Genomic DNA, 11,269 nt, shown 5'->3' with positions numbered 1-11,269 from the left:
TCGACCACGCGCTCCCAGTGGGTCTTTCATACTGCAGAGGACTGTACGCTATAGCGGTGATGGCATGAATACCACACTTTCGATTGTTTTATGGTGTGGCATCTCGCTGATTTCGGACGTAGAAAACTGTTTTTCCCGTTCTTGAGCACTAAAAGGAAGGGAAAATCTCAGCGAGTGCGCCCCAAGTAGTGCGAGACACAATAATGTTGGCTGTACTACACAAAGGGGGGGGGGGGGGGGGGGGGGGGAGGCGCCACAGTTCGCACGAAGCTTCAGTGCAGGACAGATGTCCTAAGGCCACCCTTACTGATCTCCAATAGGAGGTGTCGGGGATGCAGTGACCTCAGACGTCTTGCGCAGCGCGGACACCGAGCCTTCCTCTGCCGTCGCTAGGTCCGTCCCCGATGACGCACCCTGCGAACCTTGTACGAGCAGCTTCACAGTCGCCGTGCGCTTCCGCCACTTGCGAATAGGCTCATAGCAGGTCCTGCATTGGGTGAACCAAAGCTACGTCACTGCGGGCTTTTATTTCACTTCTCAATACTGAAAACACCGAAGCGTTCGGTACAACTTCGATGGCGGCGATTCATTATTTTATTTGTTTGTTATGCTATGTTCACACTACGGACGCAAAGCGCCGATCTTTCCTAACGCACACAAAAGTAAGCGCAAGAAGTGGAACGATCTCGTTCATACTACAAGCAGTTGTGTGTTCTGAACGAACTTGTTCCGCTTGTTGCGCTACACTCTTAGAAGAAAAGGTCACTAAAGTCCTCCCTAAAAAGAGGAACGCTCTTGTAACATATGTTCCTTTAGAACGGGAGAAATTTTCGTCCTGAGAGCAGGGGAGAAAAGTTCCTCCGTCGCCGTCATCTCATTCTGGCGGCCCTGGATCCAGCAAATCGAGCTCAATAAGGCTTAACGAGGACGCTACGTCTATGGTGTACGAGGCGAGAGGAGCAGAAAATAAAAGCGTAACACGAGATTTCTGCAAGCTGTATTATTTCCGAAGCCGCCTTTCCTCCGCAGGTAAAGAAACTTTAGTTTCGCAAGCAGACACTCAGTCTCGTCATGGTCAGCACTGCGATGTTAAGCGGAGACAACCGATACCATGTTACTTCAATCAGTTTACGTTTTACTTCTCCGGTTCCTCCAGCCATAATTCCTTCGTCAGCCGCACATCACGGAGGAATGGTAAACAATTCACAAAACAAAGTGTCGCTCTCAAAAAAAAAAAAAAAAAGTTTGGCTTATTGTTACACGGTAACAAGAAATTATGGCGAAACATGAAAGAAAGTTAAATCGCTTGCCACCAGATGGAAGGGTCAAGCACAGTAATCGAAGTAGCTGCGCCAGCTACTTCAATTCATGTGCTACAAAAATATTTTTATTTGCTCACGCCACCATTGCACCCCGGGCCTTTCGGGCACCTTTATTATCACACATGTAGATAAATTACGCATACACCTAGCATCAGCTGAACATATACATCGAGCCAGACATGTGCCTATCTCAAATACTCTACTTAAGATACTGTATTTCAAATACTTTTTGAAGTATCTTGGCATCTTGCAAACACTTTTGATCGAGAGTATTTTATACTCTATTTTATTTACATTTCTGAGTATCCTGTACTCATTTTCTCAAATATATTTTTGACATTCCGCCATTTTCCGAGTTTCCCGGTATGAATTGGCGTGGGCGTGGCACGAGCAAACGTCAACATTCTTTCGAGCAAGCAAATTTTGTTGCTAACTCCGAATAGCTACGGTGAGTCTAATTGAGCTCGTGAAAACATCGCTTTTTTGCCAATTGTGACTCATATTTCACCCCAAAGTTCGTACAATAAAAGTTTTCCCCTCGCCTACCCAAAGGCGCCTTTTTTTCCCTAGAGTTTCTTCCAAAAATCCTCAAACAAAATGGGTGGTTTTACGGAAGTAAAGATTCTCACACTGAGGCGCAACGCAGAACGGGAACAGCCTACGACAACAATGCAGACTTGAGTTTGAAGAAAACAACAAATTGAAGAAGATGAGAAGTGGACACACGCAGGAAAGACATTTCTGTTTTGCTTGATGTATATCTGACACCACTACGGCAGAACGTCGAGGTTTTTGTTTTGTTACTTTTCTTTCTGTCGTCAGTCCGTCACTTATTGCTCTCGCGAATACTGTCTGTAAACGAGCATTGATAAGCAGAGAACAAGACAGGAAATGAACTAAGAGCTGGATGACCTCTCAAAATGCCAACAGAGCGTCCCCCAACGTTGACTGTCTTTCTGAAGAAGGTGAGACCACTGCCGTGGCTATTATGTGGGTTTTCTTTGTTATGGATCCACTCGTATACGTATCTCAAGTTCGTTCAAAGTGAACCCCCCTAATAGGGAATATGGATTGTAGTTATAAACGATGCGTCTAAGGTGCGCCGCAGGACGTGATATTCAGCGATGTCACTATTGGCGAGGCGCTCTGTCCCGTTTGTTGTCCCCACACCTCGGTGTTTACCGACCACAAGGCCTGTGCACATGCCCACACACCTTGTAGGAATATCCATGTTATCTTCTTAATAGAGCACGGGGCACAGTGTAATGTAAGAATACTAACAATAAACGAAGTGACGTTAAGTGCCGGATCTCTCCTGAAAGCAGTCGTCAGGGAATGCGAGCTTGACCTACATCGGCTTTTGTCCTGAACTGGGCACCGTGCGTGCTGCATTGTTTATGCAGGCCGGAGTTGTAACAAAAAAGCCCCTCCTGAAACTCCCCGGAGAACACGAACTCCAGCCGAACGCTGGCGCCGTATTCGGTCATGTTAGCCGAGCTCTGAGTCATTGCATTTGTTGTCCCCATTCTTGTGGTTCTAAAGTTCATCACTTAGGGCGCCACGGTCTGATCTCCTACCCATATTGGGTATTGCCACGCGCGTTACCGAGCGAGCTCGTGGCCGAATGGTTGCCACGCATCGCTTTCGCGCGGAGGCTCCTGGTTCGATTCCATGGAGCGGACTCCTCTTTTATTCATTCTTTCAACTTGACATTCTCGTAAGTTCTAGAACCTCGTCGCCTGAACGAGTTACGAATGTTCTACGCGCCGAACGTTCTACGCTAAATGTTCCAGAAACCCACGTGGGTACAAAAGGTGCTCCACGTGGCGGTCCGGGGTCAGTCTCGTCCGAGCGCTTGATCCTGCTCTTCTGCTGACATCGACGCCTGCGAGGGTAGCCTTTCTAATATATTTTGTTTTGGGTACAAGTTCGCCCCATTAAACGTTTATTTTCTTCAGTTATTCGCCGCCTCATCATTTGTCATTCATGACAATATCCTGCTCCTTATAGTTGAACTGCAGAAAATAACCCTACGATGTTTTTTTCCCCCGTTTTGTTTGGTTTCCTGTTAACAAACAATTCTGGTTAACCAGATTCCGCAGCTGTATAATTTCCGTTGTCAATGACGTCGATAGAAATTAAGCAATGCGGAAGTATCTTCAAAAGTAATTGAATTACATTTCTAAGTATTTGTACTCTACTCAAGATACTTTACAGTGAAAGTAAGTTGAGAAGTATTTTTGAATACTTTATGAAGCACGTATTTAGTAACTTAACTTAAATACTTTTATTGAGTATTTTATCCAACACTGCATGATTCAGCGCATACAAATATCAATAGAGGAGCACACGATCCCAATCACTACTTCTGAGCTCTGCGTTTCCGCATTTTGTAACGGTCGTTCTGAAGGTACAGATTTTCTCGGTGACCACCTAAGCAATAAATAATATTCCAAGCATGTTGATTTCTTTTCAGTAATGTCATACCCCTGAGAGTATTTCGAACGGCTTAGAAATAGAACATCTCAGTAAAAAGTAAACGCTCATGCTGTAATTATTTGAAAGCCAACAAATCAAGCCGCTCCACTGCGGTTCCAAGACACGTGTTTGCTTCCCCGCAAGCCTCGTCATAGCCAGTTTTCCTTTTGTAGTATTTGTTTTTCTGTTCGTGCTGTTCGCGTGCGGCTGCTGTTGTCATCTTGAACTAACCTATCTAGAGCGGGTATTCAACCAGGTGGAAGTGACGTATCATGTGCAGAGAAATCGCTTTTCGATCAATTTAAATGCAGTCAAAACCGCGACTTGCGGCAGGTGTTAAGTGTACAGCACATAGCTACGCCGTGGTGAGCTCGAAAACGTCTAGCGCTTATCCCAGCGCACCACTTGGGGTTCTGTTTCTCCAGGAACCGTAGTATATTTAAACAGCATAATAAAGGATAGTGTTTTGTTTTATCGATTTTACCTACCATCCTTCTATAATGGTAAAATTCCACACTGTAGATATACGTATTTTCGTCATACTTTCATATTGTTTAGTCCTTTCCCCAGGGCGATATTGCTCTCGGGGAAGAGACAACCGACAGTCACATCGGACACTGTACGATAGGAGCTGTTACGGCTCAGACCAGCTTTACAACATGACTATCCGCAGGTCGATCGATTGCACCGTACTCCCTAAAGCGTCTTAAATGTTTAATTTAAAGCCGAATGTCAACCTGTGACACCCCTCGGATCACGGCCCGACCATCGGCATCCATGCCCGACAGTTTACGTCATTTCCGCCCTTTGTTACACCCCTGATTCGCAAACGGTCACATCGGCGACAATTCCAGTTTTCTGTTGACAACGCACAACACTGCCATCACGATGTTGCTCTTGTGTTGGTGACACGCAGAAATACAGAACCACGTTGATTGCCGGTTGGCACTCGTCATCCGAAAACAGAACAGAACTCAGGAGGGAAGGTACCCGGGCGAGCTGTTTAGGAAACATCATTGAAAGGAAACCTGAGACTCGGACAGCACGAGACGACGCGAAGCAGTTTCCGCGGTTTCCATAACGTCGTCAAAGTCGAAACTAGGAATGTCGCAGACCGGTCGGGGTTCGAGTTCGACCAGGTTCGGCATTTTCGAACTTCTTGTGTAACGTTCGACAAAAGTTCGCCTCAGGCTCGGCTGCTATGCGCGTGTGCGACAGGCTGGCCAGTTGGCTTCGGACTGGATGGTGATGGCTAAGGGATTGAATTAAGGACAGCACTGATTGGTTATTTCAGTTAATACAGTACAAAAAAAAAAAGTTATTCACTTTTTCAGTGATTATAGTTAGTTTCTGTTAAAGGCCGACGTATAGCCTCGGTTTTCTGCAGGGAAGATAATCCTCTTAGCGCTGCCCTCTCCTAAGCTGCAAAGGGAGATAAGTTGGGGCAAGATAAAAGGTGGAGAAAATATAGGAAATAAGGAGACGGGCAAAAGTGGAAAGCACGAAGTGTACGTCGGCCTTTAATCGCAACTGTTCATACAATAAAAATAACCCTTTGCGTAAAAAAAATCTCCAAACCTAGACATGCTTGTATCAAGGTCTGGCCACACTGTCCACAAAGTCGAACCGGTCGAACCTGGTTAAAAGGTCGAAGGTCGTCGAACCAGTTGAACCCCAAAAATTCGACATAAAATTCTGGTTCGACAAAAGTTCGCGACGTTCCTAGTCGAAACGTCGTTCCGCAGTCTGCAGGCGGCCATTTTAGCCCAGTGTACGTAGCGCTGCTGATGCTGCTCCAGAACTTCGCTGTTTCTGACGGCTTCGTTTGCTCGTTTCATAAGAACAGTAGTAAGAACGTCATTGCGACATAGCTGTTCTGCACGTTTGGACTGGGAGACGGAATTACAGACGGCCTTCACTGCCGCCTGAGGCTTACTCAACTCAACAACATTCATTAAGCAATGGGCGCGACGTGTTCGAAAACCGAAACCTAAAGAAGATGAGGCGGGAAAGCGGAACCTTTCTCCCGGCTGACTAAAAAAAAAAATCTTTTTCTTTTTTTTTTGTGTCCGTTTGGAGGCGCGTCAGTAGAAGGGAGGAATACGCGCCGTTGCTACCCTTTTCTTCTTTGTTTTTTTTAGGGTGTAGGTTTGCGCGTGTCATGAAAGATGAGCGCGTTACGTCTGTAATGTGAGCATAGCATCATACTTCGTTTCACCTTAAGTGCAGACGCAGCCGACGCTACGAGCTAATAGGGAGTTTTCGTAGATCATTTTCGCCGTCCCGAAAGGCCCTCCGCAACCCGCGAACTCCACAGTCAAGGCTATCGGCGCGCAGGCGCAGTAGCAACTTCTTCGTTAACGGAACGCTTAGCGGAGGGGATAGCGCGATCTACGAAAACTCCCTAATGTGACTAATCAAGCAGCGTCAAAAGCGTAAGTCACTGGGCCTTTTCTGTTTATGATTGGTTCAGCGATGATAGAACACCTACAGAAACATGCCGAACACCATGATTTTAGGTTGTCTGATAGGTTCCATCAGCTCGTAGCGCCGGCTGCGTCTGAACTTAAGGTGAAGCGAAGTAGAGGATAAGCGCTTTGGCTGAGCGACAGCGGCCCTTATAGAAGCTGCAAAAGAGCAAGAAAGAAGTCCTACCAGGCACGGATGATCGCCACTGCAATCCAGAAGGCGGTCTGCACAAAGAGCGCCGCAATCAGGAGAACGTAGACCAGCCATCCCTTGCCTCGTAGGTAGCCCGAGGCGTACAGCCAGGCGAATGTGAGAACCATGAAGTCACCGACGCACGTGACGAGGTTGAGGACCATTCGAGCGATGTCCCTCCGGTGGTCGGCTTCCGCGAAGAACCGGCGCAGTGGCTGTTATCAAAGTTGAGTTGATATATGCGCTAAAGATGCGCGAATAGTGAAATTTCCTCTTGAATCGAAATCGAATCGAGTGCGCCAAGGAACGGAGGGAGAGGAAGAGACAAGAGCGAGAGAGGACGTCAGAACGCCGAGCGCTGGTTAAAAGTAGGTTGCGTGAATAGGGAGTATTCACTGGCGGCCCTAGCAGTGTGCGCGACTGCTGAGCGCGTGCTGACGGCAAGCTTCCATAGTTCTTCTGCAACGTGCATTCTGCACCATCAAGGTTGCCATCTCTTAGCAGCGAATTAACGTGAGCTCGTACTGAGCATGCGCTCTAAACACCGCTCTCAAATATGGCTTCTAGTGAATACCTCCTATACCTTTTTGTTTAGGGTGATGCCATCTAGTACCCGATGCCGACAGAACTCGCTCGCAGAGAAAATACAAAAGAAATCGTAGGAAACAAAATGTCGCCGTAGCAGAGTCAGAGCAAAGAGTGCGTAAAGGGACGCACTTTCACCTGCTTCAGCACACACATAAAAAAAAAAAAAAAAGCGTTTGGAACACAATCACCAGATGTCATCACGTTAAGCAAAACGCACACGGAGGCACTCTAGTTTAAATTACTAGTGAGTAGACCTAAAGCTAACAGCCTGTCTCTCCACTGCTATCGTCGAACGCGCTAGAATGCGAGAGCCAATCGCCGGACGCCGGCGTTCAGCATTTTAACGCGTTCGACGATTGCAGTAGAGACGAAGGCTGCTAGCTTTAGGTGTACCCACTAATCATTCCAACCAGAGCTCGGCGTTCTGACGTCCTCTCGCGCTCTTCTCTCCTCTTCTTCCTCAGTTCCTGGGCGCATAACTGGAAGCTAAGCGTCAAATGTCCGTGTATAGAGTGTTTTCACATGACGTCAATCCGCCATTTTGTTGTTAGAGTGAGCGAGAAAATGTTTTATTTCTCGGAAGACGAAGGAAAAAAGAGTGTGAAGAAACTTACAAGCTTTCGAACACTACCGATTTGAGCGTGTCATGTGAATCTTCGGAATACTCGTTTTCAGCAAAACAACTCGTGAGAAAAAAAAAAAAAAAAAAAACGGTGGACGAAATTACGTTGGTAAAAGCACCCTTTACATTAGTATTCTATAAAGATGGTCAAACGCAGCACGTCACCACTTTCGTTCTGCTGAGTACTCTTCAGTACTTCCTTTCCTTCTTCTTACAAAGTATTCTCCGCACTGCTGCACATCCAGTGAGCCCCTCGCCTTCAGACCCGGGCATGCGCTCGCGCGATAAAGAGAGGAGACTGACGCCTAATAACCATTCAAGAATTTTCGCCAGCAGCACTAACATTGCTGCAGAAGTAATATCGAGAACTCGAATACTAGGAATTACAAAGTCGACTCGAATTATTCGGTTAATGACTATTCGATTCGAATACAAAACTCAAATATACGCACCCCCCCCCCCCCCCCCCCACCCCGCGTATTAGCGAGAAAAACGTAATTACCGGGTCAACACACTTAAGGGTATTCTGGAATAAAGTATAGCCAGGTTGAATGCACTAAACGTGTGTTTTATACCGATGCTTGAAGTGGTAAAAAGTTTTTAGCTTTCTCGCTATTGACCAGGAAACTTCAATAAAATACAAACAGAAAAGAACAGTAATAAAGCAGCTACTGAATGTGTATATGTCAAAATTCTTGTTCCAATCAGTATAGCTATCGTCCATAGTAAAATTTCGTTCATACTATAATTGAACTGTATTTTCTACGGAAGGAGTAATTTTGCGAAGCGTATACCAAGAAACGACTTTTTTGAGGTTAGGGTTTACCTATAAGCGTTTTCCACTAAACCGCCCGCCACTAAGGCATATAATTGCTGCTCCGTGCCTATTTCACCGACCACAAACGCTACAAACACTGTGTGTGTGTAATTGAAAAGAGCCTCAGGGGGATCGGTGGCCGAGTGGTCTAGCGCACACCAGCTCGGAGCACGTGGAGCGAAAGCTCGCGCTGCAGAACCCAGAAATCCTGGGTTCGAGCCCCACCCCTGCCCGTTTCGATCTGGATGAGCATCGTACCGGCGTGCGGTCGTGTATCACTACTGCGTGATGCACGTTAAAGACCCCAGGCTAGCGGCTGTACCGCACTGGCTAAATTTCTCATCTACAGCTGGGAGACTCGTCGCCCCTCTGAGGCAGACCAAGTTCTAGGCTGTATAAACACACACACAACCCAATTTTTTTTTTAAAGAGCCTCCTGGAAGGCTGTGAGTGTCAACTGACATTTTGATTAGAGCTCTTACGATTTTCAGGAACCCCAAAGCAGCTGTGGGTCTTTTCGCGAAAAATCCGCTGCCATTCTGAGGGTTCCATGAACCAGGAAATTTCTCTCAAGTTCCTCGAAACAGCTTGGAGTCAGGGACGATTCACACATTTCTGTGAGTCCGACCGAGTACGGTTGCGATGGCTTCCGGTGTTAATCCTTTTAAGAGTTGCTATGGCGACGGGGTTTTAAGCCACTTACAACCGCCCCGTTGACATATCAATCCGTAAAAGGATTACGATACGGAACACCGTTACATGCTTCACGCGGATGCCATCGGCTTTACTAACTCAAGACATGACTATGGTCCTGCTCGAGGAGGCTCGGCGTAAAAGCGACTGAGTCTTGGGATCGTGCAGGGAGGTTAACCGATGTTCTGGTTCGCGCATATTCGCGCAGAACATACCAGTACACCACAGGCACAATTAGGTCTCGTTGGATGAAAGGACCTGGATGTACAGGAAAGATTGGGGCGTGCTAGACCAGGTCTGACAGAAGCTTTCAGACGTTGACCCGGAGAAGGAGCGGAAGCTGCAGAGCGTCAGCCTGGAACAGTTCCTGCAGATTTCTTCACGCGTGGAACCACGACACCAGTGACAAAACAAACAAGACTCAATTTTCAAGTCAGCATCCGCTTTTCAAGTCACCGCGGTCTTCAATCAATTAGGCGCCCTATTGTTAGAAGAGCGGTGACTTCGCTGCGTTTCCATAGGAGTTAAGCCTTTTTATTTTCTTTTTTTTACTTTTTCCTCAGGCAATTTCGCTCTTCGCAAATTTCATGGAAAAAAATGCACCACCTGTGCGCAACGCTGCAGAAAATCGTAACGCGGTGGGTTAAAGGGCCACTGACACCATCAAAATCACATATATATATATATATATATATATATATATATATATTAATTTTTATTATTATTCGAAACGATAGAAAACGATTCCGGGACATTACCCTCAAAATTCAAAACTTGGGAATTGAGTATTTGTGAAGTAAAAAAGACAATTTACAAATGCCGACTTCGAAGTTCCCGCGCGATCCGCGCCGTTGCGTCGACGTCAGAGTCCTGAGAGTCCACTTTCTTTCACGACTCCGTGCTGTTGCCATCGCAACCCAAAACGAGGAGGAAAAAAGCGAACGGCGGCGGGCCGAAAAAAAAAGAAAACGATTTTGAGCGGTGTCGCCTGTTTTCCGAGGGAGGATACAAATCCAGGAGGCGGCACCACAACGGACTGCGATTTTTGGTATTTCAAAAAGAAGGGCCGTAGTGCGTTCACAATCGCGTTAAAAAAAAAAGTGTTTTACGATTGCCGTTGTTAAATTTTATAGAAATGTCGCCTACAAAGCTTCTAAATTTCATGATTTTTTGACGTCACGAATCAAAAGAAGCGAGGAGGCGAGGAGCGGCAGAGTAAAACGCCAAAAATAAAAAGGCTGGCGCCCGTGTTAAAATTCTTTTTTTTTTTTTGCGATGCGTTTTTTTTTGCGTGTTTATGACTACAATTTGCATCGTTTTAGACAATAAAAAAATACGACCCTTGGGGTGTCAGTGCCCCTTTCAGAAACCGAATTTTGCGGTCGATTAAAGAGCCTAAACGCTACTTGAGACACCCGGTATAGAGGCGTTGGCTGATGGCACTTCTGCGTTGCGGGCTTTGAGCTCTCGGCTGGAGCCGGACCTCACCTGTGGCTTCCTGAGCACCTTGAGGCGATGAAGGCAGACGTCGCACTGCTCGGTGTTGCGCTCGCGCAGCCACCGCTCCATGCAGCTCTGGTGGGTCAGGCCGATGGAGCCCTTGCAGCAGCAGGGCGCTATCAGGCCACCCTGCTCGGTGTCCGAGCGCCGGTAGCAGATCCGGCACACGGGCTCATTGGCCCGACTGCTGTCCGTTGACTGCTGCTGATGTTCGTTCGGGGGCGGGTTGTCCTCCATGGTGACAACACGGCCTGTTATAGAGACGGTTTTTTTTTTTTTTTTTTTTTTCAAGGGCGTCGATGATGTACAGCGTTGCCAAAAGAATATGACTGTGAGTTTTTCACCGAAAAAAAAAAAAGGAATGCGTTGCTGAACGCTGTCTACAGCCAATTATAGCGCTGGCGGTCCGGACTAGACGCTAATCACTAATAAATCACTAAAAATCACTAATAAATCGAAGATTATTAGTGATTTTCTGAAACATTCAATCGGAGAATAGGGCGCGAGTTCTTGCTTGTTTACGTCGTTCAGTCCCATGCGTTCCTGGACTTTGTCACAGCCTCTCCGAAAATCGCTTGTGCGCCAAGA

At 46.7% G+C, this 11,269-nt stretch overlaps 1 protein-coding gene across 1 annotated transcript; it reads right to left on the bottom strand.

Annotated features, from left to right (window-relative positions):
• Positions 1–303: 303 nt before the first annotated feature.
• On the bottom strand, positions 304–10,918 carry LOC8025632 (E3 ubiquitin-protein ligase MARCHF2). Its single transcript, XM_040223763.1, has 3 exons — positions 10,670–10,918; positions 6,456–6,676; positions 304–487 (listed from the first exon to the last, which is right to left on the bottom strand). Exons 1-3 carry the CDS (start codon positions 10,916–10,918, stop codon positions 304–306), a joined length of 654 nt encoding a protein of 217 aa, XP_040079697.1.
• Between the last annotated feature and the right edge of the window lie 351 nt (positions 10,919–11,269).

This window comes from Ixodes scapularis, unplaced genomic scaffold, assembly GCF_016920785.2.
Source record: "Ixodes scapularis isolate PalLabHiFi unplaced genomic scaffold, ASM1692078v2 PGA_scaffold0__279_contigs__length_252992795, whole genome shotgun sequence".
Taxonomy (NCBI): Eukaryota; Metazoa; Arthropoda; class Arachnida; order Ixodida; family Ixodidae; genus Ixodes; species Ixodes scapularis.
This window is presented reverse-complemented; position numbering and strand designations above follow the sequence as displayed.

What these genes read in the sequence shown, in the direction of transcription:
- LOC8025632 (XM_040223763.1), bottom strand. Translation starts at nt 10,918, where the DNA reads ATGGAGGACAACCCGCCCCCGAACGAACATCAGCAGCAGTCAACGGAC. An exon ending in AGGTGCTCAGGAAGCCACAG is followed by an intron (nt 6,677 to 10,669) that starts GTGAGGTCCGGC and finishes CTTTGATAACAG; the next exon opens with CCACTGCGCCGGTTCTTCGC. An exon ending in GTGGCGATCATCCGTGCCTG is followed by an intron (nt 488 to 6,455) that starts GTAGGACTTCTT and finishes CACCCAATGCAG; the next exon opens with GACCTGCTATGAGCCTATTC.